Consider the following 26,741-nt stretch of genomic DNA (forward strand, 5'->3'; position numbering starts at 1 on the left):
TAGGGGGCATAGAGCAAGGAGATGAGAGTCTGTGTAAATGTCAGTCTTCTATTCACTCAACCATGGTGTACTGGGTCTCTGTAATCTCTTCACCCAGAGCCTTTCTGTCTCCCAGGTGAAAGACACCATACTCTGTCCTTTCCTTCCACTAGTCAGATCCCAGGAGCTTCCTTTGCTCCCCCAGCACCACAGATGCTACCTCACTGTCCAGTCCTGGCAAGATGGCTCCTGTCTTGAATTGCACTCCCAGCATGATCTGATTGGCTGAGGGGAAGGGACTCAACTGTCCATCAAATCATTAATCTGACAAGTCCCAAAGCAGTAGATCCCAGATCCACAAAGATCAATTACTGTATTACTAACTGATGCAGGAAATGTAGTAACGCATAGACCATATTAGGTGGGATATTGGGGATTTGTGTGAATGTTTAGTGACCTGGAGGTAATAAAGATGCCACGGCTTTTTCCCTGAAAGGATAGTTGTTGCTTTACATGCAGGAGAGCTTTTGTGGTGGTTATCTATTTATCGACAGGTCCCTTATTGCCATAAACTCTGAGTGTCTGTTGAATAACCTGTCTCTTCTTAGTTTCCAGCCTGTATGAGTAATAGCTTGATTAGTTTATGGGGTCTTTTGTTCCTGCTTTATTTGTCTGAGTATGTGTTATATCCTCTTTGTAGATTGTGCATTGAGAACAACTTGAGGGAGAACTAAGTTGAAGAAATGAGCTTTGCATTTAGTTCTGAAAGCAGTGGGGTTTATAGTCACTCATATCTTACCATAGTAAAGTTCTATGGTTTAGGACAATTTCCTGTGAAGGTTCTGTCTTCCACACCCATGAGTTCCCCTCTACTGGTTGATAGCTATTGGAGAAAGTAAACTGTCCCAGAAGTCATGGCGGCAGAGGAAGAAGCAATCTCATAGGCATTACAGATAATCCCATGGAGGGCTCTGTATATCAGGTTAGAGACCTTGAACTGGACTCAGTCTTCCACAGGGTTCCATGGTAGAGAATTCCTCACTGTGGTGATGAGTTTAGAGTGATCTGTTTTGGTAACTAGATGGGACTGCTGCTTTGTTTTTCAGGTGGACTTTTTTTGGTTGTGGCTTCCATTCCTCAATAAAATGAGCTGAAAAAAAATGAATCCTCGATGTAACAGATGCATGGATCACCATGGCTAGGTCTCTGACCAGTAAGATGGGACACAATCTTCTGGCTAGTCACAGATGTGAGTAGTTTTTGCTACCATAGCTCATGGGGTATTCAGTAGAATCCATGAGTCCTAAAGGGCACCTAAGGTTGTTGACCTACTTAACAGTCTGAGGGCAGATGATATTGGAGTATGTTGTAAAAAAGGCAAATTTCAAAGTGCTTCTTTGTTCCTAACAGCATTATTTTAGTCTTGCAAGGATGAGCTTTAGCCAGCTGCTCTTCATCAACATACTAATTTTGACTAGGCATTGAGAGCTGGGAGAAGATACTATTTGTGGTTCACACAAAGGAGATGTACACAGACAGCACTCAGCTGTACTGCTGGCACTTCAGCTCATGCTATCTCATCAACTTGCTCTGTAGTTTCATAAAGACATTGAATAATGTTGGGAGAGAAAATGGTTGAGTCTTGTGGAATTCTAAAATAAGGGTTTTGGAGATAGAGTTACTTTTCACCATAAAGACTTTCTATTTTTGGTCTGAGAGGAAGTACCTAAGCTGTTGCAGGTTATTTCTTTTCACCCCTTCTGTCTCGTGGAAGGAGAAGAGGAGAAATTGGTGATGAATGGCGTTAGATGTCAGATACAGACAGCAGAATGTGTATAGATAGCATTCCCTTGAAAATGGACAAGAGGAAGCCATCTATCAGAGCAACACATATTCTCTGTGCCATGCTTTATTGAGAAGGTTCCAGAATACTAGTAGCTGATAGTATCATTAGAGGCTGTTTTTTGTTAGCTTCTTGATTAGGATATGGGAGGTAATTTGTGATGTCTTTAGTACTGATCACGCTATAGTATGTTTTGGGGAGGTTAGTAGATTCCACTCATCAAAGGAGGTGTTGACATTCTCTGTTAGCAGAAGTTGGAGGTGTTCTCAGACTTGTCTTCCTGGCTTGTGGGGATGACAGGAGTTGAATATGATTAAATTTAACTATTTAATGTAAAAATATAAAGCGGAGGGAGAAGGTTAATCCATATTTTGCCATTGTTTTTTTCCCCAAAATTGAACTCAGAAGAGCTAAGATACACTTTAATGTAAATATTAGCTTTTTAGCTATCAAAATATGCAGTATTTTGTACTTCAGTAAACTGAAGTTATATTTAAAATTTCTGGATAGTAATCTCTGGTTGGACCTATTTAAAAAAAAAAGCATTGTGTGTTGCAGGGAAAATATTTCCTTAAGTGTTGAGTGTTTTGCAAAATTGCGAAAAGTCATTATTTTTTCTATATACTTGTTTGGTCACTTACCTATTATTTGCCTGTTGTTCATGTGGCCTCTGTATAGTTTGACTTCTAGGATCAGTGCCTCCTGGTGTTGAGCTGCAGAATCAGAGCAGCGTCCATTGGGAGCACTCATCTCCACCCCTTATAAAGGATTCCAAGAATGTGAAAGGGGAACTGACTCACTGCCCTTCAGTTCCTTGTTAATCACCAAAGGTACAGTGAGCTTGGATCTCTCACAGTCTTCTTGACATTTCCCTCATTGATTTTTTTTCTTTTTCTTCTGCCCTTTCAGGGGTTATTTTTGTTTTAGTTAGACTGACAGTACAGAGTATTTTAGGTAGAAGACAAAAGAAGAAATGGTACCCATCAGACTCAGGTGTTGTCTGGATCATCCTCAGGACCGGGTGGGCCGCTTCACACTGTGCTACTGAAGGGGGAGACTCTTCAGGCCCAGTCAGCTAAGCCTGGTAATGTGTAAGTTCAGCATCAACTCTGGATATCTTCTAGTCTATGTGGATCTATGCCTGGTTTAAGCAACATCCATGTCCCCGGTCTTATCTGGCTGAGGTCCTAGTATTGTTGAAGATAACATGGCTTATAATGGTGAGATGAAGCTGGATAGAGACCACCATCTAACTGGTATTCAGAACTAAGGGCAGGAGAATAGTAAAGATAATAGCAGAAGCTGTGACTTGCAGAAAGGGAGTAAGAGAAGTTAAGTCACTCGTGCTTGGAGTGGGGGAAAAAGAGGGGGGTGAGGAACCTTGAAACTGGGGATCGTGTCATGGGAGCAGGGCTGGATAGAGGAGGAAAACTAGGGGGGCTTCAGAAGAAAAGAGAGGAGTTGAGTCTGGGGCAGCGGATGCAGGGAGCTTGGATGAGGGAAGGGTTTTGAGCAATGGTAGGGGGAAGCTCAGGGAGTGTTTGGTAGGGGTGGGAAGTGGTCAGGAGAGCTCTGAATAGTGGAGAGAAAGGAGCTTGAATCCAGGAACCCCATAAATGCTACAGTGCTGCACAGCATTGCAGAGTTCCTTTGCTGGAGTGGAAACATGGTCAGTGGGGTCTGTGGAGCAAGCAGGGGCGTATATATGTAAGCAGTGTCAGGATGAGCTCCACCCTGACATCTGGTGGTGAGGTGTGGCAAGTTGTGGAAAAGAACTTCGGGGGCCGATCTCATTTGCATAGGCACACCCACCCCGCCTAGAATGAGGCCATAGCTGCCCAAATGGTCACTTTGGCTGCTGTGGGATCCCCAGTGTCTCTGTTATTGGGGCAGGAAGAATAAATTGTTATTATCCTGATTATGGGAACTGTGCTTGGAACTGTACTTGGCCTTTTGTTATGATGGAGGAACTCACCATCAACTAAGTAGCACTCGCTAGGCAAGGGTCATGGGTTCCAAAACTCTGTGAACTGAGAGAGGCTGGGGACAAGTAGTAATACTTGGTGGTATGGGCCCCTTCGTGAGGGCCTTACATGTTAATTGCACTTCCTCCTCTCTCCACTGTGGAATATCAGAGCTAATTTTGATTTCATTAGAAGTCTAGTTACAGACTGCTGAGCTCACTTTGGGCTAATAGTGCACCAGCACTGAGGCTCCCCTACTACATGCTGAATTCACCAAAGAGCTGAACTGACTAAGAGCTGAAATCACTGAGTGTTGTGTTAAGTAGTGGGCGAGCCTGAAGATATATTGTGGAGCAGTTTGTGGGACGGCTGGAGTGCCTTGTGGACAGGCTGGTGGAGCAGTTCATAGGATGGCGGGAGCTGCTGGTGGGACGCGGAGCAGTTCGTGGGACGGCGGGAGCTGCTGGTGGGCTGCAGAGCGGAGCTGAGCAAAGCAGTTCGTGGGGCGGTTGGTGGAGCGGAGCAGAGCGAAGGCCTATGGAGCTGTGGGGCCTCAGCTTCAGATCATGTAAGGTGCCTCTTAACCCCGCCCCCATCTCCACCCAGGTTGGGAGGTAAAGCTCTGCAGATAAACTTTCAAACTCTGGGGCTGCCCTGACCAGGGACCGAGACTTTTGGGTCATTGGACTTTTGGGATTTTGGGTGATTTGGGGTTGCTGGACTCAAAAACCAAAGGGAAAGGGCATGCCCCAATTTGCTTGGGGTGGGTTTTTTTTGCTCATGGGTTGTGTTATGAATCCTGTTGGTGGTGTTTCCCCAACATAATGCCACATTGTTTCTCTCTGTTATTAAAAGGCTTTTTGCTACACTCAGACTATGTGCTTGCGAGAGGGGAAGTATTGCCTCTTGGAGGCGCCCAGCGGGGGGTGGTATATATTTGTCCCAGGTCACTGGGTGGGGGCTCGAGCCAGTTTGCATTGTGTTATTGGAATGGATCTCCTAGATATTGAACCCGGCCCTTGTTGCTGCCAACTCTGACGGCAGAAGGGTTACATATAACACTGTATAAGATTATGTGTATACGTAAATAGGGTCATGGGAAGTCGGGAAGGGAGATGCATTGTGTCGTCATGAAAGGAAGGGGAGGGACTCTGGAGACAATCTCACCACTTGGAAAGTGTCTGCATTATGAAAATAGATAAAAAATTGAGACCCTCTGATACTTATAAAACATACATACCTATGGAGTGGTGAACGGTAACGAGGATGTATTGTGAAAATAAATATTCTACTTCAGGATGTAAAAAGAAAAATTCATAGCCAAACAACACATATGTTGTCTGTTTTCATAACCTGCTGTACCCAATGTTAAGAAACTTCATCATCAATCCCTAAAATGTTTGTTCTCTTTGGAAATTATACCTAAAATGTTTAACCATTTTTATGGTGAATAGTGATTGTTCACTGCTGACTACTATTCCAGAAAATCACTGTGATATTTGATATTGGTAAATGGCCCAATTCAAGTGCTAAGAATGCTTTCTTACTGCAGTCCCCTAATTTGAAGAGAGTTAAGAAAACATGAGATGGAAACTGATGAACTGGATTCCCACAGCCACTGCCTTCCTTGGGGATATGCAGCAATATGGGTTGTTTGATATGCTAGTGAGATTATTATTATTAAAGCTGGTACTAAATTAATGAGTACATAGTGACTTCTGCCAACCAAAATAAAAACATTTACAATATAACTGGGACCCTTCAGGGGTGCATCAAAAATGTAAGTTTCAATAATTATTCAAGTGTATGTACAGCAGCTGGAACGGCTTTAGGTTACGTTCCTAGCTGATCTGAGGTGATGTTATGAAAATCAAATCATTTTAATAGTTTTTGAGATTTTCTACAGGAATTTGTGTTTGCTGTAATATATGGATTAATTAATATGTAATTTTAATTCAGAAACCTTCACTTATTGTAAATAATATGCATTACAGTTTTAATAGCTTCATACTGTGTTTAATCTATTACTGAAAAGAGATTTATGTGTAAACATGGGATCTTCACTGAAAATATAGTTATTTTCAATTAAAGGGAAACAGTCAACTTAAAAAAAATCAACTTATTTCTGAAGATGTTACATATACTACGGTTGCAAATAACATTTAGGTTATCCTGACTAAAAGAGGTTAATGGAAAAAATCTCTATTTTTCCCCAGTTTGTGTGCTTTGTCAAGTCAGTTTCCCTGTTGCTTCTGTACAGTCAGGTTCCCCTTTTGTTTGTGTGGGTTTGACACAGAGGAACAAGGAGTATATGGAAAACACCACAAAAATTGGTCAGGGGACTGAGGAATAGGAATAACATCTGAATTATTATAACACATTTTTTAAACTAATTTGATTTTAATTTGTCAGTATCCCTTTAAATGGTCATCTTTGTCTCATTAAGAAAAGATTTTAGAAACTCACTGTTTTCTAGAGTTAGCACTGTTAGAGAGTAGTTAAGACTAATTTCAAAGTGTGAAGTTAAAACTTCAGAACAATCATTGATGTCAGACATTCACCAGCAGTCTTTATTGTATTGTGATAAAATTATTTTGTGAAAGAAACTGATATCCACACATTTCCTGAAAACATACTTTGCAGACACATTTTAAATAACTGGAAAGTACAGAACACAATTTTCTCTTTTTATAGATTTCCTAAAATATCTTATCTGAGCAATTGCTTGTTGTCTTGAGGAAGGAGGTAGTAAATGAGTTTCCATGGTGATGCTATTTCATTTTCACTGCTAGTCAATAAAGCAGTGCTACTTCATACATTTGGCCTCTCTATTGCCCTGGATGGAGACCCCATTCAGGATTTTTTAATTATATTTTCAAAGTGGGGCAGTAGTAACCATCTTATTACACCTAGTATTGCTACGTGTGTGGAGAGAAACTATATTCAGATATGGATATTCTGTAAAATGGGAAAAACCCAGAGATGTTTAGAGACAGATTTTTTCTTTCCCTGATTGTATTTTGTTTCTTGTGTTTATAAAGCAAGAATGATTCTGTAAATGCCAGTTGAGAATTGCAAAGTGGCTAGTAAGTTCAGTGCTTGGATACACAGATGCATTCTGTGGTAGCTCTTTTGTCACTATTTAGCTGGTTTAAAGATCCATGTACAATCTTGAGGAAAGTTGAGTCAGATAATTTCTATTAATCATCAATTTATCAATTGTGTGTGTGTCACAGGAAAGCAGACCTGAAGTAAAGCTCTTCAGACTGTCAGGGTTCCTTCCCCACTCTGAACTCTGGGGTACAGCCAGTTCTCCTTCCTCCCTGAGCTCCAGGGAGTGACTGACCAGCTCTGGTCTGCACATCTTCTTATATGGGCCTGTCAAGCCCTGATTGGCTGCTCCTCGTAGCCCTCTCCAATTGGCTGTCTCCTGCACAGCCTCCCTAGGGTCCTCTCCAATTGGCTGTCTGTTGCGCAGCCTCCCTAGGATTCTTTTAACCCTTTTTGGGCTAGTGTGGGGAAGACATCCCATCACACCTGGGCAGACCTGTTTCTACTTTGTTCAAATACAGAATTTAAAATATAATATCCCAGGACATCCCTTATTTCACAAGCTGCATTTTCACACACATTCCACAATGATATTACTGACCAGTGTGTTATTAGTTTTCAAATGATACTTCACAAGGGGCAGTTTGTACAATATCATTGTAGTAGGGCAGAACAGAACAGAGCAGTGCTGGGCAGGATCTGGGGAGCCAAGGGAAGCTCCTGGCTGACTGCTGGTATGCTGAGGCCCTGAGACAAGGGTGGAGAAGATGCTGGGGCTGCAGGGAAGTGGCCCAGGGAACTAGACTGTGGGATTGGAGGGGACTCAACATGTGGCTGCCATCTACAGGGTCCCTGGGTGGTGACCCAGAGTAGTGGGTGGGCCTGGGTACCTCGCTCACTCCCACTTGCCACAGAGGAAGTGGCTGGACAGTGGACTACAGTTCCCCCATATTGCTGCATATCCCCAAGGAAGGCAGTGGCTGTGGGAATCCAGTTCATCAGTTTCCATCTCATGTTTTCTTAACTCTCTTCAAATTAGGGGACTGCAGTAAGAAAGCATTCTTAGCACTTGAATTGGGCCATTTACCAATATCAAATATCACAGTGATTTTCTGGAATAGTAGTCAGCAGTGAACAATCACTATTCACCATAAAAATGGTTAAACTTTTTAGGTATAATTTCCAAAGAGAACAAACATTTTAGGGATTGATGATGAAGTTTCTTAACATTGGGTACAGCAGTTCCCCTGGAAGGGGGGAGAACAGAGTGTGACACAGCCAGAGGGCTGTGTCCTGAAGAGGACACTGTGTTCTTTGGGACAACTTGCATCTGGGAGCAGTAGTGACGGCGGCGAGATGTCACCAGACGAGGGCGCATGGGTGGACTAAGCTAATTCTCAGGACAGCCAGCAGGAGGCACCACAGTGGTGACTCAAACCTTGTCACGCCAGGTCTTGAATATAAATGAAGCAGGGTGACCAGTGAAAATGGAATTGCAATTTATATATGCTGTAAACAGAATCATCGAAGCTCACATGGTAGCTGTGGAGTCCGCATGCCTGGATCATAAAGAATTGTGTATTTGCTTGTCTAACCAGCCTGGTTGCCAGGCAGAGACAATGAAGGAAAATTTACATAACAGGTAAACAAAAGCCAACAAGCTAATAAGGGAAGGAGGGAACTACTTAACTATCAATATTGGAATGCAGACTGCACCTCCAGGAAGCCTTCTTGCTTCTTGAAGCAGAATCAGCACATTTTAAGAGAGATGCTTTTCAAAGGGTTCCTGGACTATAAAGAGAGGAGAAAACTTTCACCAAGGATGACAAGGGAAACTGGCACCTCATACTTCTGTGGAAGATCCAGATTGAGAGGCAGTCAGCCATGCACCCAGAGTAATTGGCTAATGAAACCGTCTTAAAGACTTGCTAGATTTTTAATCTTTTAGATCTGTGTTTTCAATTTTATCTGCTTCTAACCTTCTCTTCCTTTATTTCTTGGCACCATTTAACCTATGTCCCATTGTTAATCAAATTGTTTAATTTTAATCTAAACATATGTTTATTTCTGAGACTGTTGGTCACACTATTGCTGAAGACGGGGATTACCCAGTGGTGCACTTTGAAATTGTTTTCCATTCTTCTTTCATTTGGGGGTCAACAGTAATACAATAATTGCACTTGTTCAGCTGTTATAAATGTGAGTGCAGGTTTGATAGCTTTTCTCAATATTTATTGGATATTTTAATGTAATGTATTTTTCTGGTATTTAATTGTTCTCTAAAGTTGTGCTTTAATGCTCTACACCAGAGGTCCCCAAACTGTGGGCATGTCCCCATAGGGGGGCATGGAGGAACATCTGGTGGGAGGTGTGGAGGGGCCCGGGCCGGCCCACATGGGGGGTGGGGTGGGGAGGGAGTGCCACCCAGCCCCTCCCCCCCCCAGCTCTGCTTCATTCCCACACCCAGCCATGTTCCCGGTCCCGGTCTTCGCCCCATCCTCAGCTTCGGCCACTGGCCATAGCTCCGTTCCTGGCCCAAGGCCCAGGCTGGGGGCCGGGCCAGGAGTGGATCCGCATCTCGCCGCAGGCTCAGCTGCGACTCCACTCCCACCTCGACCCAGCCCCAGCTCCACCCCCACCTGCTGCCCCAGCTTTGGCCCCCCTACCCCGTCCATGTCCCACCACCCAGAGCCGTGGCCCAACTCTGGGAGGGGGGCACGGACAGGAGTAAGGGGGGAGGGATGACCCTCAAAAGTTTGGGACCACTGCTCTACATTAATGTGCACCATTATTGAAATGTACTGAGCTAGGCTTTATCTAAGGAATTTTATCCTTGTTTCAACAAGTTGATTTTTTTAACTGGGTTTCTCTTTTGAGCATCATCAAACAGGTAATTTCAATCATAGTTTATAGATATTTATATTGAACTTGAAACAAGATAATGACTAGAACTGAAAGTTACCTGTGGTGGATAGTGATAGTCTCATATTGTGGTTTTTGGCATTAGTCTTTTGTTGCTCCCTTTTTAAACCTAAGAGATAATAGTTCTCCACAAAATCTAAACTCCATTCAGTAAATGCATGTATGTTTATAAGCTGTATAATCAATAAAGAGATGATCTTTTTCTATATTTTCATCAGGCTTAATTGTATTGTAAGAAATCTCCTACAAAATGTCGAGGCATTTACAAGTTTCACTTTAAAGGAATTGGGAAAGAAAATAGTTTAGTTTTATTGACTCATGGTAGCATTTCTGTATATTAACACCATTTCTCTATTCATGGAGGTTAAGCTATACATGCAGAGGAGAATTATTTGCAGTATGATAGAGTATTTACATTTTTTGGAAAGGTTAGTAGGAGAAAGCTTTCCTTTTTGTTCCCTTAAGGTTTGAAAGTGGTACTTGTCACTTTCCATGGGCATCAGGGACAGTATTGACAGCAAACAGATAAATTGTTATAAAAATAGTTGCCTCAGGTACTAGCTTTAGCTTATTACATGCATGTCTTCTTTCCTTTTTTAATGTGATTGTTTCCCAGAAGTAGTATTTGACTTCTGTACAGAAAATTATGCAAGTTTTAAAATTCAAATTTAACTGGGGATATTTTGGGCAGAAAACCAAGTAATGTTAGTGATAAACTATGTGTGCTGGTCTTCAAATATTGTGTATTAAACAACTCTTATTGATACAGTCTAATCAGAGGTGGTTATTTATGTTTGAGCAGGAAATGCAAATATATGGTAATCCTAAAAGGGAGTATTCTCTGAAGCCAGAATTCCGCAAAGCACTTGAGCACTTGCTTAACTTTAGTGGGACTTAAACTTAAGTGCTTAAGTATTTTGGTGACTAGGGATCAGCTGCTAAACCAATGCCTAAAAGAGTTACAAAGGTTCTGATAGTATATTGATGTGGTTATTTTTTTTTAATCTGGCTTAGGCACTGTGTTTGTTCTCAACTTCTTTTGTTAAAGTTTTCTGAGAGTGGGGATCTAGTGAGTCATTTTGTTACCGCCTGCCTCCATCATGATGGAATCTTGCTTGTGCTAATCTGGGTGTCAGCTTCCTAACACCATCAGCCTTTTAGTCACTCAAGCACTCTCCTCTGGGCTTTTGCCAGCCCTCACTTTGCCTTGCAGGTTAACAGTATGTGCACCCCAGCCCCTGAGTCCCTTTGAAGCAATCCCCTGTAGTGTCCACTCCCTTATCCACCGACCACTCTTGGAAATACCAGGTCTGCTGTCCCCCAAATGAATCTGCTTGTAAGATTCAGCTCTGGATCAGCACTTTGCATAATATCACAGCACTTAGATATATTTATAGTGAAAGCAAGAATAAGTGTATTATCAAAGGTTTAAATGATCATGAGTAAGACTACTGGAAACCAAATGGTCACATATAAAACAAAATCACAACATGTTTTCTAGAGAATAAATTTAACTAAAAGGTTAATCTCCTGTCTGAAGAAATTTCTCATCCAACGTCTTTTACAGCTTTTCAGACAAGGCTGGCTGAGATCACATTTTCATGAATGTACATGCACTGCAGGATGAGGGGGTGTCATCTTTGGCTTCTTCTTCTATCCCCAAAATTCATTTTTTGCACTCAGAGACAGTGTAACTATCCGTCCCTTGTTTTTCCGATGTGCTACTTTCCTGTTGACTTCACATCCCTTCATTGTCTTTGTTTGTAAATGGGCATACACTGTGTTAGCTAGCAATGCTTAATTTACATCCCAACAGAGAGTCAGGTGAAAAAACAGCTCTTGTCTGACAGAAAACCTGTTATTTCACCTCTGCTGGTGCAGACTCTGAGAACATATTTTCAGTATATACACATAACTCCTTATGGAGTATTGGTGCATACATTTCAAAATATTATTTATGACTAGTGTGACCCTGACTTTCATTTAAGACCTCACTTGACAGTCTTTGTTGAACCAGAATGTAGCTCAGAATCAGGACATTCTTGTAACCCCATTGTCGGTTGGCATTAAGGGATTCTTGGGTCACATTGAGAGTTGAGCAAGCAATTATTTATTTATTTTTAAAAGACTTAAATGTAAGTGGAGTGCTGCACAAAAGGCTCCACAGATGTCACTGAATATGATGGGTTTAATCAGCCAGCATTTCTGACTCATTTCAATTAATATTATCAATTCCCTGGGGGCGTGGGGTTAAGTAGAGAGAACTTTCTCAAAACATCAAACATTATTTCTTTATGTATTTTAAAAATCTTAGGCATGTGACCTTTTTAGGCCACCTTTTTAAAACAATTTTTGGCGAAATGTTTTTGTTCTTAAAAAAATATAGACATTAAAATTACTTCAGCAAAACCCAACATTAATTAGTCTCAGTTTTGTTGTTATTTACCGCCATAAGAGAGAGGTTCAGCAGCAGACACAGGAGTGTTTTGCAGTCTCGTCACTGGATACTGCTTTGGACGTTGTTGCTGAGATGGCAAAGTGAAAACACCTAGATGTATAGAAAGAAATAAACATGACATTTCAGTGAACTGACATCTACATAGTGAACTGAAAATTACTCTGAAATAGCTATTTACATCAGGAAAGGAGGCACTTTTACATCTAATCTGGTTTCTGCATTGAGGAAGGTGTGTAAAATCCATGAAAGGTGTGTACAATCAGTTTTTCCAGGTTCATGACAGTGTACAGATTTCCACAATGTACAAGCTCAGACCAATGTATCTTACTTTGTTGAACCTAGGCAATTAGGACAGGCAAGAGGCAAGAGGACAGGACAAAGAGTAATGGTCTCAAGTTGCAGTGGGGGAGGTTTAGGTTGGATATTAGGAAAAACTTTTTCACTAGGAGGGTGGTGAAACACTGGAATGCGTTGCCTAGGGAGGTGGTGGAATCTCCTTCCTTAGAAGTTTTTAAGGTCAGGCTTGACAAAGCCCTGGCTGGGATGATTTAATTGGGGATGGGTCCTGCTTTTGAGCAGGGGGTTGGACTAGATGACCTCCTGAGGTCCCTTCCAACCCTGATATTCTATGATTCTATGAATTAGAGATTACAAAACAATATCAAGGGGGTAGTACAGAATCCTGAGCCGAACAGCCAGTTTAACAATCAAGTATTACTATGCACTACTACAGGGTTTTCAGAGGTTATGTAGGTAAATTACAGACCAAGGGGAATTTATCTAGAAATGCAGATCAGTGCCATTTGAAGACACCTTCATGTATTAAACAATATAACAAAAATACAATAAAACAAATAAGAAAAAAATCGCCAAGATATCTGTCTATTATCAGAGTTTGGATTAATAGTGTACTTCAGTCATCATATGAAACAAACTGCATTATAAAATTTGTAATTTCATAATTTTGGAAGTAGTCATTTGCAGCTTTATACCTTTGTTCTAATGACAGATGATATTTACAGTAACATAATTTGGTAGATTTCATTGAACTCGTAAAATCTGTTTGTCTACTGAGCTTTATCTTTGTGCAATTTGTTGCTTGGAACACTTCTGTTCAAACAGAAAAAGTGGGTAATCATTCACCCCTTGTTATATCTTTGCGGACAGCAGGAAAATTTAAAGTTATGAATTTTTTTGTGAAGATTGAATGCATAGCAGAAAAGTAGACACTGAGTTGATGACGATACCTGTCCAGGAAAACCCTTATGCTAAATTTGCCACATTTTCTGTTGTTAGAATAATAATAAATGATGCCAATTTTCCAGTTAATGTACCTTGAGATGGCAAAAATAATATTAACTGGAAAAAAACTTGCTAATCAAGGGGTGATATTTGATCATTAACCATGTTAATTAAGAGGCTTAAAGGCTGCAGTCTTCCATATAGAAAATGACTGCACTCTAGTACTGAACAGAATTGATATGTATTTGTGACAAATGTTGGGGTGCTCTTTAATAATTAGTAATACTGTATCTGGAGCTGTCACTAACATGTTGCGTTTGTAGTACAAAGGGGTGGAGATTTCATTTTAGGGATCTGTCAGGATAGCAGAGCCTATCCACCTGGGGAAAGAGAGAAATGGCCATTTGTAATGGTCACCTAACTTTTTATACTTAAGGGTCATTAAGAGACAGTTACAAAGCGAGTAGACTTAATGCCTCTAATCCACTCTCATGGAGAGGACCCAATCCAGTCTGAACAAAAAGGAAACCGATTTAGAGGGCCACAAACACACACCTACACTGGAGGATCTGGGCTTGCTAGGAGAATGTTGCTCCTGTTCTGTTCCTGTAACTTTATTATCTAATCCAATTTGTAGGAAAGTGTAGGATTTGACAGGTTTCAGAATAGCAGCTGTGTTAGTCTGTATTCGCAAAAAGAAAAGGAGTACTTGTGGCACCTTAAAGACTAACCAATTTATTTGAGCATAAGCTTTCATGAGATACAGCTCACTTCATCGGATGCCACAAGTCCTCCTTTTCTTGTAGGATTTGAGGAGATTACGTCTAGGAACAAAGAATACTGGTGATACCTACAGAATGGTGGATTGTATCCTGGAAAAGATTTAGGGGCTACAGAGGGCAAGCAACTAAACATGATCTTCCAGTGTGATGCTATGGCGAAAAGGGCCAATGTGATCCTTAGATGTATAAACAGATGAATAATAAATAGGAGTAGGGAGATGATTTTACCTCTCTCTGCATGACTGGTGAGGTACAGGAATAGTGTGTTACGGTTCTGGGTTTCCACTTATTAAAAAGGAAGTTGAAAAATTAGAGAATATGCAGAACAGAGCCAAGTATTATAGGGCTGAAGAAAATGCTTTACAATGAGAGACTTAAAAGCGCTCAATCTGTTTGGTTTATCGAAAAAAAGATTGAGAGGTTACTTGATTACAGTGTGTGAATACCTTCATGAGGAGAAATCATCAAGGCAAATCCCAAAAGGATATAGCCTCCCTGCAAATTGAGCACCACCCCAATGGACATCTAGTTAGTTCCTTAAGATGGTCTAGCTGGATGTTCAGTCCATGTCCATCATTGACAATCTTATCACAGTACTAAACTTTTTGGTGACTACATGATTGCCAACCATTTACAGGCATTCATTCTTTGGTTCTTTGCAGAGAAATGCCTGTTACTTTAATAAAGTACTCTTTCATCCAGCAGAGTGGAATCACTAGAACCAATGAAGCCAGCTAAATTTAATTTAGCAATTAGGTATCAATGTTTAATAGTGAGGCTGATTGATCACTGGAACAAACTACTAGGGGAAGTGGTAGATTCTCTAACTCTTGATGTCTTTAGATCAAGACTGGATGCCTTTCTGGAAGATATACTTTTGACAAACACAAGTTACGCTTTAGTCAGATGCCAAGTATTGAGCTCAGTACAGGAGTAACTGGGTGAAATTTAATAGCCTGAGATATATGGGAGGTCAGACTAGTTGATCTAATAACTCCTTCTGGACCTGAAGTTTATGAATTAAATACACGTTTTCTGTTGTGTTAAAATGCCTTTTTAGCTAATGCTTTGTTCCAACTATTAAATAAAACAATTTTGTTTTAAGAAAGCTGTTGGTCATTTATCACTGACTGCAGGTTTCTAAAGGGAAGAAGTGTAGGTGCCCTAAAGCCAGTTGATCCTTCAGGTCAATAAGTGGTTGATATGAATGAGGTCGTGTACACAGGTTCCACAGCGAGAGGGGTAAGGACAAGATCAGAAAGAGGAGAGAAATGTAGCTATCCTGTACTTGTGATACTATTATAAACACTTACTTTTTTTATATGCATCACACTATGGTACGCCTAGTCCTTGACTTCAGAAAATATCCTTGTAGATGGGAGGGGAGAAGTTCTTTGATTCTTGGCTGCAGGTTATTGTGTTTAATTTAAGAATTATAGGATAAGGTGGTTACTACAAAAGAAATACCTGTGGACAGAAGAAAAAGATATGGAGGTGGATTGGTGTTGTTAGTTTGGTACAAACACATAGAGAGAGAAAGTGTGTGTGTGTGAGAGAGAGAGAGAGATCATTTTAGTAAAGGAAATAAAAATCATACCCACACAGCATGAATCAGTACATGTAAAAGAGATTCATCAACAATCCTGTCAGTTGCTGGTTTTACTGTGGTTTGTAATATATGGCAAATTTAATCAATGTTTTTAACCTACTTTATCAGTAATCTGCAACATTGTTCTTTGTGGTTATATGATTTAAAGGTTGGAATTACAACTATTAGCATTTAAAACCTTAGACTTTCCCCCCTCTGCCGCCACCCCACCACCTTGCTTTAAAATGTTCTGACATTTAATCATAAAATTTAAGTTATATAGAATATAACGGCTTAGGCAAATAAAGAATTTTGTTATTTTCAGCATCTGGTTGATGACTAAATGTTGGTGAATTTCCCATATTGATGGCTGTTGTCACTGAAATATTAAACCTGACTGGGGAATTCAGTTAGTACAAATGTTTCTGTAGTATACAGTGCACTGAGAAACCCTGAGGGTTGACACGGGATAATATCTCCATTTCAGCTGGTTGAGTGAACTGTCTGATGAATCCTCATATTTTGGAAGGAGCCAGCTGTTACACTAACTCTTTCATATGTTTCAGGAAAGACCATTTTTGATATGACATTTTTATGTATAGAATTTGTTCTTGACTTTCCTTCTGTTCTTTGAATAAGGGTCTGTTATGCAAAGGTATGATAATGCTGTTCCTTGCATACAGTTGGAAAAGCTAGTCCCCATGATTAATTCATTTCTTGAGAGATGATGGAAACCTCTGTATGGGTTTTTTTGAATGCTTTTGGGACTTCAGTTATCCCATCTTTGTTATTGTGTGTGTTTACTCTTTGAGATTACTTCAGAACTGTTTACTTACTGATCATTTTCTACATGTCCTGTGTCTAACGATTTTATCTCATGGACATAAAGTATGACCAGCTGTTGCTTGTAGTTTTCTGTTCTAAACGCTACTCTTTGTTCATTCCAACAGTTTGTGAAACCCTGGCATTGGGACCTGCAAATAGAGAGCTCTTGTGTCTAAGGTTTCAGAGTAACAGTCGTGTTAGTCTGTATTCGCAAAAAGAAAAGGAGTACTTGTGGCACCTTAGAGACTAACCAATTTATTTGAGCATAAGCTTTCGTGAGCTACAGCTCACTTCATCGGATGTCTAAGAGTCTCCTAGAGGAACAAAAGGAAAAACCAAACAAAAGCAATCACCAACAACAACATACCTCAAAAAAAATCCAAAGGAAACTTAAAAGGGTTCAAAAAAGAACTAGATAAGTTCATGGAGGACAGGTCCATCAATAGCTACTAGCCAAGATGGGAAGGGATGCAAAACCATGTTCTGAAGTGCCCCTAGCCTCTGTTTGCCAGAAGCTGGGAATGGGCAGGGGAAGGATCGCATGATGATTACCTGTTCTGTTCATTCCCTCTAAAGCACCTGGCATTTGGCACTGTTTGAAGACACAATACTGGACTAGATGGACCACTGGTCTGACCCAGTATGACTGGTCTTATGTTCTTATCTTTGATCAATCTTCCTTCCATTTGGAACTTTTAGAACTTACAGTCCTTTCTGTTAGTCTGTTTTTCTTTTTGAGTTCCTGCTGACCTAGTGAAAGCATATCTCTACAAAGACTCCAGAGAATAATGTTCTCTGGACTGTGCTAATTCCTAGACAAATTAGAGGATTGGGCTAAAATAAATCTGATGAGGTTCAACAAGGACAAGTGCAGAGTCCTGCACTTAGGACGGAAGAATCCCATGCACTGCTACAGACTAGGGACCGAATGGCTCGGCAGAAGTTCTGCAGAAAAGGACCTAGGGGTTACAGTGGACGAGAAGCTGGATATGAGTCAACAGTGTGCCCTTGTTGCCAAGAGGGCCAATGGCATTTTAGGATGTATACGTAGGGGCATTGCCAGCAGATCGAGGGACGTGATCGTTCCCCTCTATTCGACATTGGTGAGGCCTCATCTGGAGTACTGTGTCCAGTTTTGGGCCCGACACTACAAAAAGGATGTGGAAAAATAGGAAAACATCCATCAGAGGGCAACAAAAATGATTAGGGGACTGGAACACATGACTTATGAGGAGAGGCTGAGGGAACTGGGATTGTTTAGTCTGCGGAAGAGAAGAATGAGGGGGGATTTGATAGCTGCTTTCAACTACCTGAAAGGGGGTTCCAAAGAGGATGACTCTAGACTGATCTCAATGGTAGCTGATGACAGAACAAGGAGTAATGGTCTGAAGTTGCAGTGGGGGAGGTTTAGGTTGGATATTAGGAAAAACTTTTTCACTAGGAGGGTGGTGAAACACTGAATGCATTACCTAGGGAGGTGGTGGAATCTCCTTCCTTAGATATTTTTAAGGTCAGGCTTGACAAAGCCCTGGCTGGGATGATTTAATTGGGGATGGGTCCTGCTTTGAGCAGGGGGTTGGACTAGATGACCTCCTGAGGTCCCTTCCAACCCTGATATTCTATGTTTCTATGAATTCCTCAGTTTTTTTTTTCTTGGATTCAACTTTCCTAAAGAGTGTTGGCAATTTCTTTGTCTGTCAGGCTTCCCAAGTATTGTATATTTGGAAAGATTCCTTTTCCACCGATGTTTTGTCATCTATGTTATGCTGTAGTTAACTGAGTCATTGCAAGTGCTTAAGCAGCTATTAAAGACTTGTTGCAATTTTTACTCCATTTATGAGAAACACATTACTGAAGCTTTTAGTTTTTTATTTTTCCAGATCCCTTAATCTGAGATTCTGAACATTAAAATAGAAGTTAAATCAGCATGAACTCATGGTAATTACACATTTTACAATACCTAGCAGGATATTTTTTGTACCATACATGAGAATCACAGTGGTAAAAATTGTTGTGCAAGTCAAATTACATTCAAGCAAACAGGCCTGAAACACACCTTCTCATTTTAACTCCCAAGAACTAAACATATTTGTCAGCTAGTGGGTGATCAGTCATTGTTCTGTTTTTTACATTATGTATATGTTGTATGGAGAGGCTTTCTAGCATCAGAAAGAATGATTTTTAATGATCATAGTGCATTCTCAGTTAAATGATGAAATGTAGGCGTAATCCAAGCTAAGTAAAGCAACATTGGACTTACAAGGCCTCTTTACCAGGTATGCTCATGGTTTGGCAGTTTGCTTTTTCAGCCTCAGAGTTCAGAAGTAGTGAGTCGGTCCAGGCAAAATTAAAAACATCATCAAAAACAATTTACTGTAACAACAGAAAATGAAAAACATGTGTTAGAACGAGCAGTTTCCCTTCTCAAAGAGTAACACAACTGAGTAGTCCATATATTTTCTTTCCGCTACTAGCCTGGTCCATCTCTTGGAAACATGAAGTTCTTTCAAGGGCTCCTATAGGAAAATAGCTGGTACTGCCTACCAAGGTTGCTGTGCTTTTGCAACCTAATTTGGAACCGCTATGAAGAAGTGGTGGAAACTCCACACACACCTCACTCTGTCTTGAAGACAGTTGGATAAGAAAAACAAGCTCACCAAGGATTCCAGTGGCTTTCACCCTTTGATCAGAGCTTGGTGGCACAGGCAGCCTTGGCTTGAGGGAAGACCATTCACAGTGCTGCCTCCAGAAGCTGAAGCTGTGGTACTGATTTTATTTTGATCATATTCATCTGAATTAGACTATAACTTTTGCGGGGCAGATGAATATGACCAAAATAACTTCAGCTCCAGATTCTGGGGCAGTACTGTGAGAGTGGTCAGGTTTCCATCGAGCTAGGGCTGCCTGAGCAACCAAGTTTTTATTTATATTTTGTGTGTGTGTGTGTGTGTGTGTGTATATATATATATATAGACTGAGAGTTGCTGCCCCCAAAGAACTTACACATACACTATGTATAAAAAATAGCACCTTATCTATTTCTCTTCTCTCTCAAAATATATGAAATTAGTAAGCAGCATAAAATATTTTAAAGAAGCACCTACTTTTAAAGAAGTTTTAAACATGGAAATCTGTCAAATGTAAAATAACAGCATTTATGCACATGAGGTTCATTTTACTTCCATAAATTTTCTTACTTGCATTGAAATTTGAAAATATGGTTCCTGTAAATATTTTAATCATATTAGAAAGAAATACAGCTGTTGATATATTATTTGCATGGAGATTTTATCTTTAATGACTACTACTTTCAGTTATTGAAGTTCTAAAGTGCCCTATAATGCTCAAATGCTGTAATTTTTAGACTGAGCATCTTATCTAAAAAATCATGTCATACTGAGTAAAATATTGCAGTATGCAATAGTGATTTCGTAAATAATCAAAAATTTTAAAAAGAAATACTATTCTGTATTTAAATATTTTTCTATGTACCTTGTTATAGCATATCTTGTCTCCTTAGCTGTCAGCCCTCTATATAATCTTCCCTGAAACAATCACAGGGATTACTCTCTCCAAACGTAAAAACATTGTACACAATATTTTATTCAGGGTTTAGTAATGAAGAAAGTGAGCTGCTTTGATGGTATTGTGCTCAAATCAATGCATAATGGAGACAGGTGCTGTCTAACTTTCCTCACTTTGCTCATCAGTGGATAATAGCCCTTAGCTAAAATAACTATTCTTAGTTCTAGAACTTTCTTGAGAAGAAACTGTCAGTGTTATGAAGTCATGCCAAATTTGTGGAGATTTTTTATATGGCTCAAATACAATCCCAAAATAAAAAAAGGAATCCCCAAGCCACTATACCTGGTGAGTTGGAGACATAGGGAAATGGAGCAGAACCAATCTGCTCCCTTTAAAATCTTGTGCCTGGGGAGAAATGGCAGAACAACCAAAATGGAAATAAGAATTATAGACTCAGTCACTTCTTAGTTTCCTGCCAGAGATAAGGAAAAAAAGATCTATTAGTTAAAATGCACAACAGTGGGTCAGCAGATCTGAGTTCTGTTCCTAGCTTTGCCACAGGCTTCCTCTGTGATTGTGAGCAATTCAAATTATTAGTTTTCCCATCAGTATAACTGAAATTGTAATACTTCTGTACCTCTCATGGGCTTATAAAGTGTGGATGACACAGAAGTGAAAACAGAGGTGAAAGTAAGCCGGTACGCCCCAGTACGGCGTACCGGCAAGAGCTGGTGCACCGTACTGGGTCAGCCCGGCTTCCCCAGGGGAAAATTTAAAGGGCCTGGGGCTCCCAGCAGTGGCTGGAGCCAATTGCCTCCATAGCGCTGCTGCTGGAGCCCTGGGGTAGCGGCTGCAGGGCTCTGGCAGCTATTTAAAGGGCCTGGGGCTCCCCTGCTTCTACCAGTCAGGCCCTTTAAATAGCCACTGGAGCCCCGCCGCCGCTACTCCAGGGCTCCGGCGGCTATTTAAAGGGCCAGGGCGGTAGAAGAGGGGAGCCCCGGGCCCTTTAAATAGCCCCCAGAGCCCCGGGCTGCTGCTGCTACCCTGGTGGGGGGGGCACTTACCTTACAGGATGGGCTGGGGCTGGCTCTGACCCCTCAACCTCGCCCCTTCCACCCTAGGCCCCGCCCCTTCCGGGGGCCAGAGCTGGCCCCAGAGTACCAGTAAGTCACTCGACTTACTTTCACCCCGAGTGAAAAGTATTATAAATTATGTTATTCATAGGACTCATAGCGGGAAAATCTTTTCCTAGCCCAGCTTCTACTTGCTGATTGTACAGTGTGCTTTGCGAATAATATGGTGAAACCAATAACATCAGGATTTTAAGAAAAGTTAATTGTAAATGTTCCTTCAAGATAACATAACTGAATATGCAAGCTGCCCAAACCTTCTTTTAAATATTAATTGACAGTATTGTAAATATAAAAATCTGCAAAAATGGTTGTTTATATACAATACATAAAGCCCATTTATAGTAACTCAAACCTGCTACTTGAGACCACTGTTCATTCAGTGGAGGGTTTGAATGTCTCATCAGGTCATTCATAAAGAAGGAAAGAAATCCCTCTCACCTACATACACACATCTTCCACCTTCTGTGCTTTTTTCGGTATCAGACTTGTTACCCAAGGTTGAACCTGATTTTCTTAGCAGCTTCTGAATCTTTATACAAGCTTCAGAAATTCAGGTTCACCACTCCAGAATTACTGCTAGAAATATTAAAACAGCCTCACTGACTAAACTTCCTGAATATCAGTTTTCTTTGGTTCTTAAGGAATTAGCACATTGACAACTGTTTGGAAACATGCTTAGCTCTTATGCAGATATTACTGCTAAAATCTTTTTATGTAGACAATTTTACTATACAACCTGGTCTACGCTTAAAATTTTGATCAACATAATTACATCCCTGAATGACACAGCTATTCTGACGTACCCTTGGCATAGATGCAGCTAGGTCGATGGAAGAATGCTTCTGCTGACCTAGCTACTGTGGCTTGAGAAGGTGGATTAGTGACAGTGATGGAAAAACCCCTTTGGTTGCTGTAAGTTGTCTACACTATGGGGATAGTGCAGCATAGCTGTGGCCCTGCAGCTGTGCTGCTGTCGTCTCCGTACCATAGACAAGCCCTAAAGGAGATTTTTTAGTGGTGACTTCCTGAGGGATTAACAATATTAACTTGAGATATGGGAGTCAGGTGCACACTTCCTTTTTATGAATGAGAATTTGTGAGTTAAAATGAAATGAATTATGAATTAAATTTCACTTAATTAGCCATGAATTAAAATTCATTCAGTTTATGAATTAGAATCCCAATTTTATGCTTGAGAAGTAGTTTTAATTTGTAGTACAGAATATAGATTTGCAGAGATCATCACAGAGTATCTCAGATAATTGTGTTAATGTTTGTTAAAAATAAACTTCAAATAGTACCTATAATTCATAGTTTAAAAATGTGTCCGTGAAGGTTTGTTGGAAAGGGTCTTAAGTTTGGAGTGCGTATGTTTGTTTCCATTCTGTGACCCACTAAACTAGCGAAGAGTGAATTAGTTCATCCTATGTATGTTTCATAGGCAGATACCAACTGATGAGAATTGAGCTTCTTGGCACCCACCTACTGGCTCACTTTTTACTTTTTCCTCCATAGAGCAGTGTTGCTTCCTTCCTATGCTGGAAGAAGTCAGGGTGAAATTGCTCTGCCATCTTTCTCTGTTGTATATTTGAACCATTTAAGGCAATTTATCGTGTTTACATTATTTATCCACTGAGCTGTGATGGGTTCTACCCGAAAGAAGTGCCGATAGGTGTGTCACATGAAGAAAATTATTACGTCTCTGTTACCTGATCTTTCTAATCATGGTTGAACAAGCTGAGAATTTTCACTCTGATTTTTGAGGCCTTCTCTGGCTCTTCCTGGAGCCATATATACTAGAGATCACTTAAATGATCTCAGTTCAAAAAGATGTTCAGATAACAGAGCAGTTTCCTCTCAGCAAAAGAGCTTCCAGCCTACAATTAGGAACAGGGTAGATATTTTTGTACCAGAGATGGAATCCTGGTTGAATCAGGCCTAATTAGCTTCTTTGAGATGGCTGAACTCTGCCCTTTTTGCTTCCCAAGTAAATCCAAGTGAGGTGCATCATATCCTGACATCCACTCAAAGTTCCATAGGGATCACAATGTCTAGGAGTCTGTCTTAGGAGCCAGCATGGCCACTAAGCATGAGAAACTGCTAGCTCTTCTACCCTATTTCAAATATTACTGATCTAGATGATGGCGAGACAAAGATCTCATCTTCTGACCCACAGTTGACTCTTCCCCTCCTACTTCCAGTTGACACAATGCTGAACACATCTCTGGGACCTGGAGCAGAACCTACACTAGAAGTTCTAATCATGTATAGATGGATGAGAGTCTGTAGAATCATAGAAATGTAGGTCTGGAAGGAACCCTTTGACGTCATCAAATCCAGCCCCCTGCACTGAGGCAGGACCAAATTGACCTAGACCAGTGGTTTTCAATCTTTTTTTCATTTGCTGACCCCTGAAAAATTTCAAAAGGAGGTATAGACTCCTTTGGAAATCTTAAACATCGTCTGTAGATACCCACAGGTTGAAAACAATTGGACGGTATTTGTCCAAAACATTGTTAAAAATCTCCAGTCATAGGGATTCCACAATCTGATTTGGAGACCTATTCCACATCTTAAATAACTAACTCTAGTTACAAAGTTTTCCTAATATCTAACTCAAATCTGATGCAGATTAAGCCCATTACTTCTTGTCCTACCTTCAGTGCACATGGAGAACAACTCATCTTTATAACAGCACTTATCAGATTTGAAGACTTTTTGAGTCTTCTTTTTTTCAAAACTAAACATACCCAGTTTTTTAATCCTTTCCTTATAGGTCAGGTTTTCTAAAGCTTTTATTTTTGTTTTTTGTTGCTTTCTTCAGGATTCTCTCCAGTAATAGCACATTTTTGTAAAAGTTCTCTTAATGTAGACAAGGCTACAAAGTTAAGAGGGCATAAAAGTAAAAGGCCTTTTGGACTATATGAAGATGTCTTCCTTACAGCTTCTGCTGGGTGAAGAGGGAAGAAGACACATGTGATTTGTTTTATCAGGGCTAAGGTTTCTGTTTACTTAAGCTAGTCCCCTGTGTTGATAAAAAGGATGGGAAAGTGAGAACATTTAAAAACTAGAGTCTGTGTACTGATTTGAACTTGAATTTTCCCTGACTGACTTATATTTTTCTCTTCTGTAGCGCTTCCATGATCTCAGTCTTTGAGTCCCGTCTCTGATGGTGGTTTGTCTTTGGTAGTTGAATGGAAGGTCAGTGTTTTCATAACACAACTAAACTTGCCTGCCATTATGCTTTGTCCGTTAGCTACTGTAGAATATTTGAGACTTTTATTTTTAGCCTGCTATGGGTAGATGGTGTTTGATTGCCTTTAAATCCCCTTAAATGGTTTTATTTCATTAGGTGTCTACATAAGTTTCCCAGTAATCTTGCATTCTTGATTTGTTCTTATTCTATCCCGACAGTTAATGCAGTGGACACTGCTCATAGGTTGAAGATGTTTCTCTCTCTCTTTGGCTGCTTGAATTGACAAAAATTCATGGGCATTTCATTTGACATTTAAAATGTTGGCTTATAATAGAAAGAAATAGAAAAGACATATTAGATCTTCAAGTCCATAACCAAGGCAAACTGTAGGAATTTCCTGTCTAGCAAATTCAAATATAAAACTGCAGCATCTTCTGCATCCAGTCTTTTACAGACTGAACTAACTACAAATTTAGAGAATAGACTTTAGACACTGTGTTATACTATGCTCTCTGATGTTTCATGCAGCTGCTTGCAGGGCTCTTTGTGGTGTATAAACAAATGCTACTAAATCACTAATGTGATGTGTGTAAAGCTGAGCATACTGATTTGCCCTGCGAAGTTTTGTACTGTTTTCCCTACAAGAGATTCTTCCTGAATATAATCAGTAGCACTGCCAAAGAAAATGAGAAAGAATCCAGTCTTGTCCCCTACAATAGATTTACCAGATAGCTTTCTATATAATGAAAAGATCAGGGACAGGCATTAACAGAATCTCACAAGTTTCAAATATTTGCCACCAATGCCAATGTTGATCTGTAGCAACTTCCTTGGGCACTGACGCAAACAGAACAGATAAATCAATTACTACTACTTAATAAGTATGTTGTAATCCATTTGCTTGACTGTGAAAATATGCTGTGAACACCTCATGACTGATATGAATCCTCTAGATTACTGGAATTGTATCAGTTTATATGCTGCAAATACTATACATATATTTACTAAGCAGAGCAAACCAAACTAAAGCACCAAACATGGTAAGAAGACTGATAGGCATATTTAGAACACGCTTTAAGGGTGCCACCAACATGACTCCACATCAAGTGATAATGTGGATGCCACCTGGGAAGAGAAAAAGAGGGTGACATAGAGAAACATTATGCAGAACAATAGAGGAAAAAAGCCCAATCCATCAACATGACACACAGAAGCCCTGCAATAAATGTTGAAAACAGATAGCTGCCCTTGAAGTTGCACTTGAAGTTGCAGGAGGATAAAGAAAGAAAGAAGATCCTGTTGAGCATGTTGTCTGTCAAGCTTCATGGTTTCCATCTGTCTGGCAATTCTATAGCCAGAATTATACAGAATATTATGAGTGTACAATGGCTAAGGCTGTAGCATCAAATACATTCAGTAGGATCATCACCACCTACCGTAATTACTGTGTGAGCTGCACCACAGAACCTTTTTTGTTCTTCTTGAGTGCCCCCTCGGTTGGCAGGCCTGGTTTCCTGTACATCACTCTGAGTGGAAGCATGCGGGCCACCCACAATTTGATTTAGGGTTGCCAACCCTCCAGGATTGGCCTGGAGTCTCTCAGAATCAGCATGGATCTCCCAGTGACTATTGAAAGCAATCTGGGAGATTGTAACAGGATATTTTAAGAAAACAACATTAATCATGTTGGGGGAGGTGAAAGGAGGGGGAAATCTCCTGGAATAGCTTCAGTCAGAGTTGGCAACCCTGTGGGATCTCTTGGCTTCAGCCTGCCTGTTTCCATTTGTGGTTTTAACTCTTCATGGTGTGTATCTTTGAGTGAAAGAATGAACAATGCTTTGTCTTGACAAAGCTGTTTTTGAGTCACTAACCAGTTACTGTCTCAGGCCTCCAGAGGAAAAGGCTTACAGGTGCCAAAGTGAGTTGGGCCTCCTATTTCCCATCTGTGTTAACCTGACAGGCCCAACTGCACGGTTCAGGGAGGGAATGGAGTAGGTGTGAACCCCTTTTCCAAGGTATTGATCCTGGAGAGCTTGAGGATTTCATTGTGAATGTTGTGACAGAAGGTAATACAGTGGATTTCTATTGTCTCCCTTTAAAGTTGTCACTGACCAGCCACAGGCAGACGAATGGCAGCATGGCAGGGGACTAACAGAACTGCCATTCCTTCAGAAAGATGTGTGTGTCTATATGGAATGGGATTCCCTTTTTTATGAAGCCCCACAAATTGCAT

At 40.5% G+C, this 26,741-nt stretch overlaps 1 protein-coding gene across 6 annotated transcripts in view; it reads left to right on the top strand.

Annotated features, from left to right (window-relative positions):
- The window catches only part of CTBP1 (C-terminal binding protein 1), a 418,690-nt gene that overhangs the window by 211,748 nt on the left and 180,201 nt on the right, over positions 1–26,741 (top strand). The window contains exon 1 of one of the 6 annotated variants that reach the window (XM_048849152.2): positions 24,454–24,513. The exons of the other annotated variants lie outside the window; for them this stretch is intronic. Within the exon in view, the coding sequence (XP_048705109.1) occupies positions 24,507–24,513 (7 nt within the window). The 5' untranslated portion in view covers positions 24,454–24,506. Of the gene's footprint in view, positions 1–24,453; positions 24,514–26,741 lie in introns of those variants that run through there. 6 annotated transcript variants of the gene reach the window in all.

The sequence above is a fragment of the Caretta caretta genome, chromosome 4 (assembly GCF_965140235.1).
Source record: "Caretta caretta isolate rCarCar2 chromosome 4, rCarCar1.hap1, whole genome shotgun sequence".
In the NCBI taxonomy this organism is placed as follows: domain Eukaryota; kingdom Metazoa; phylum Chordata; order Testudines; family Cheloniidae; genus Caretta; species Caretta caretta.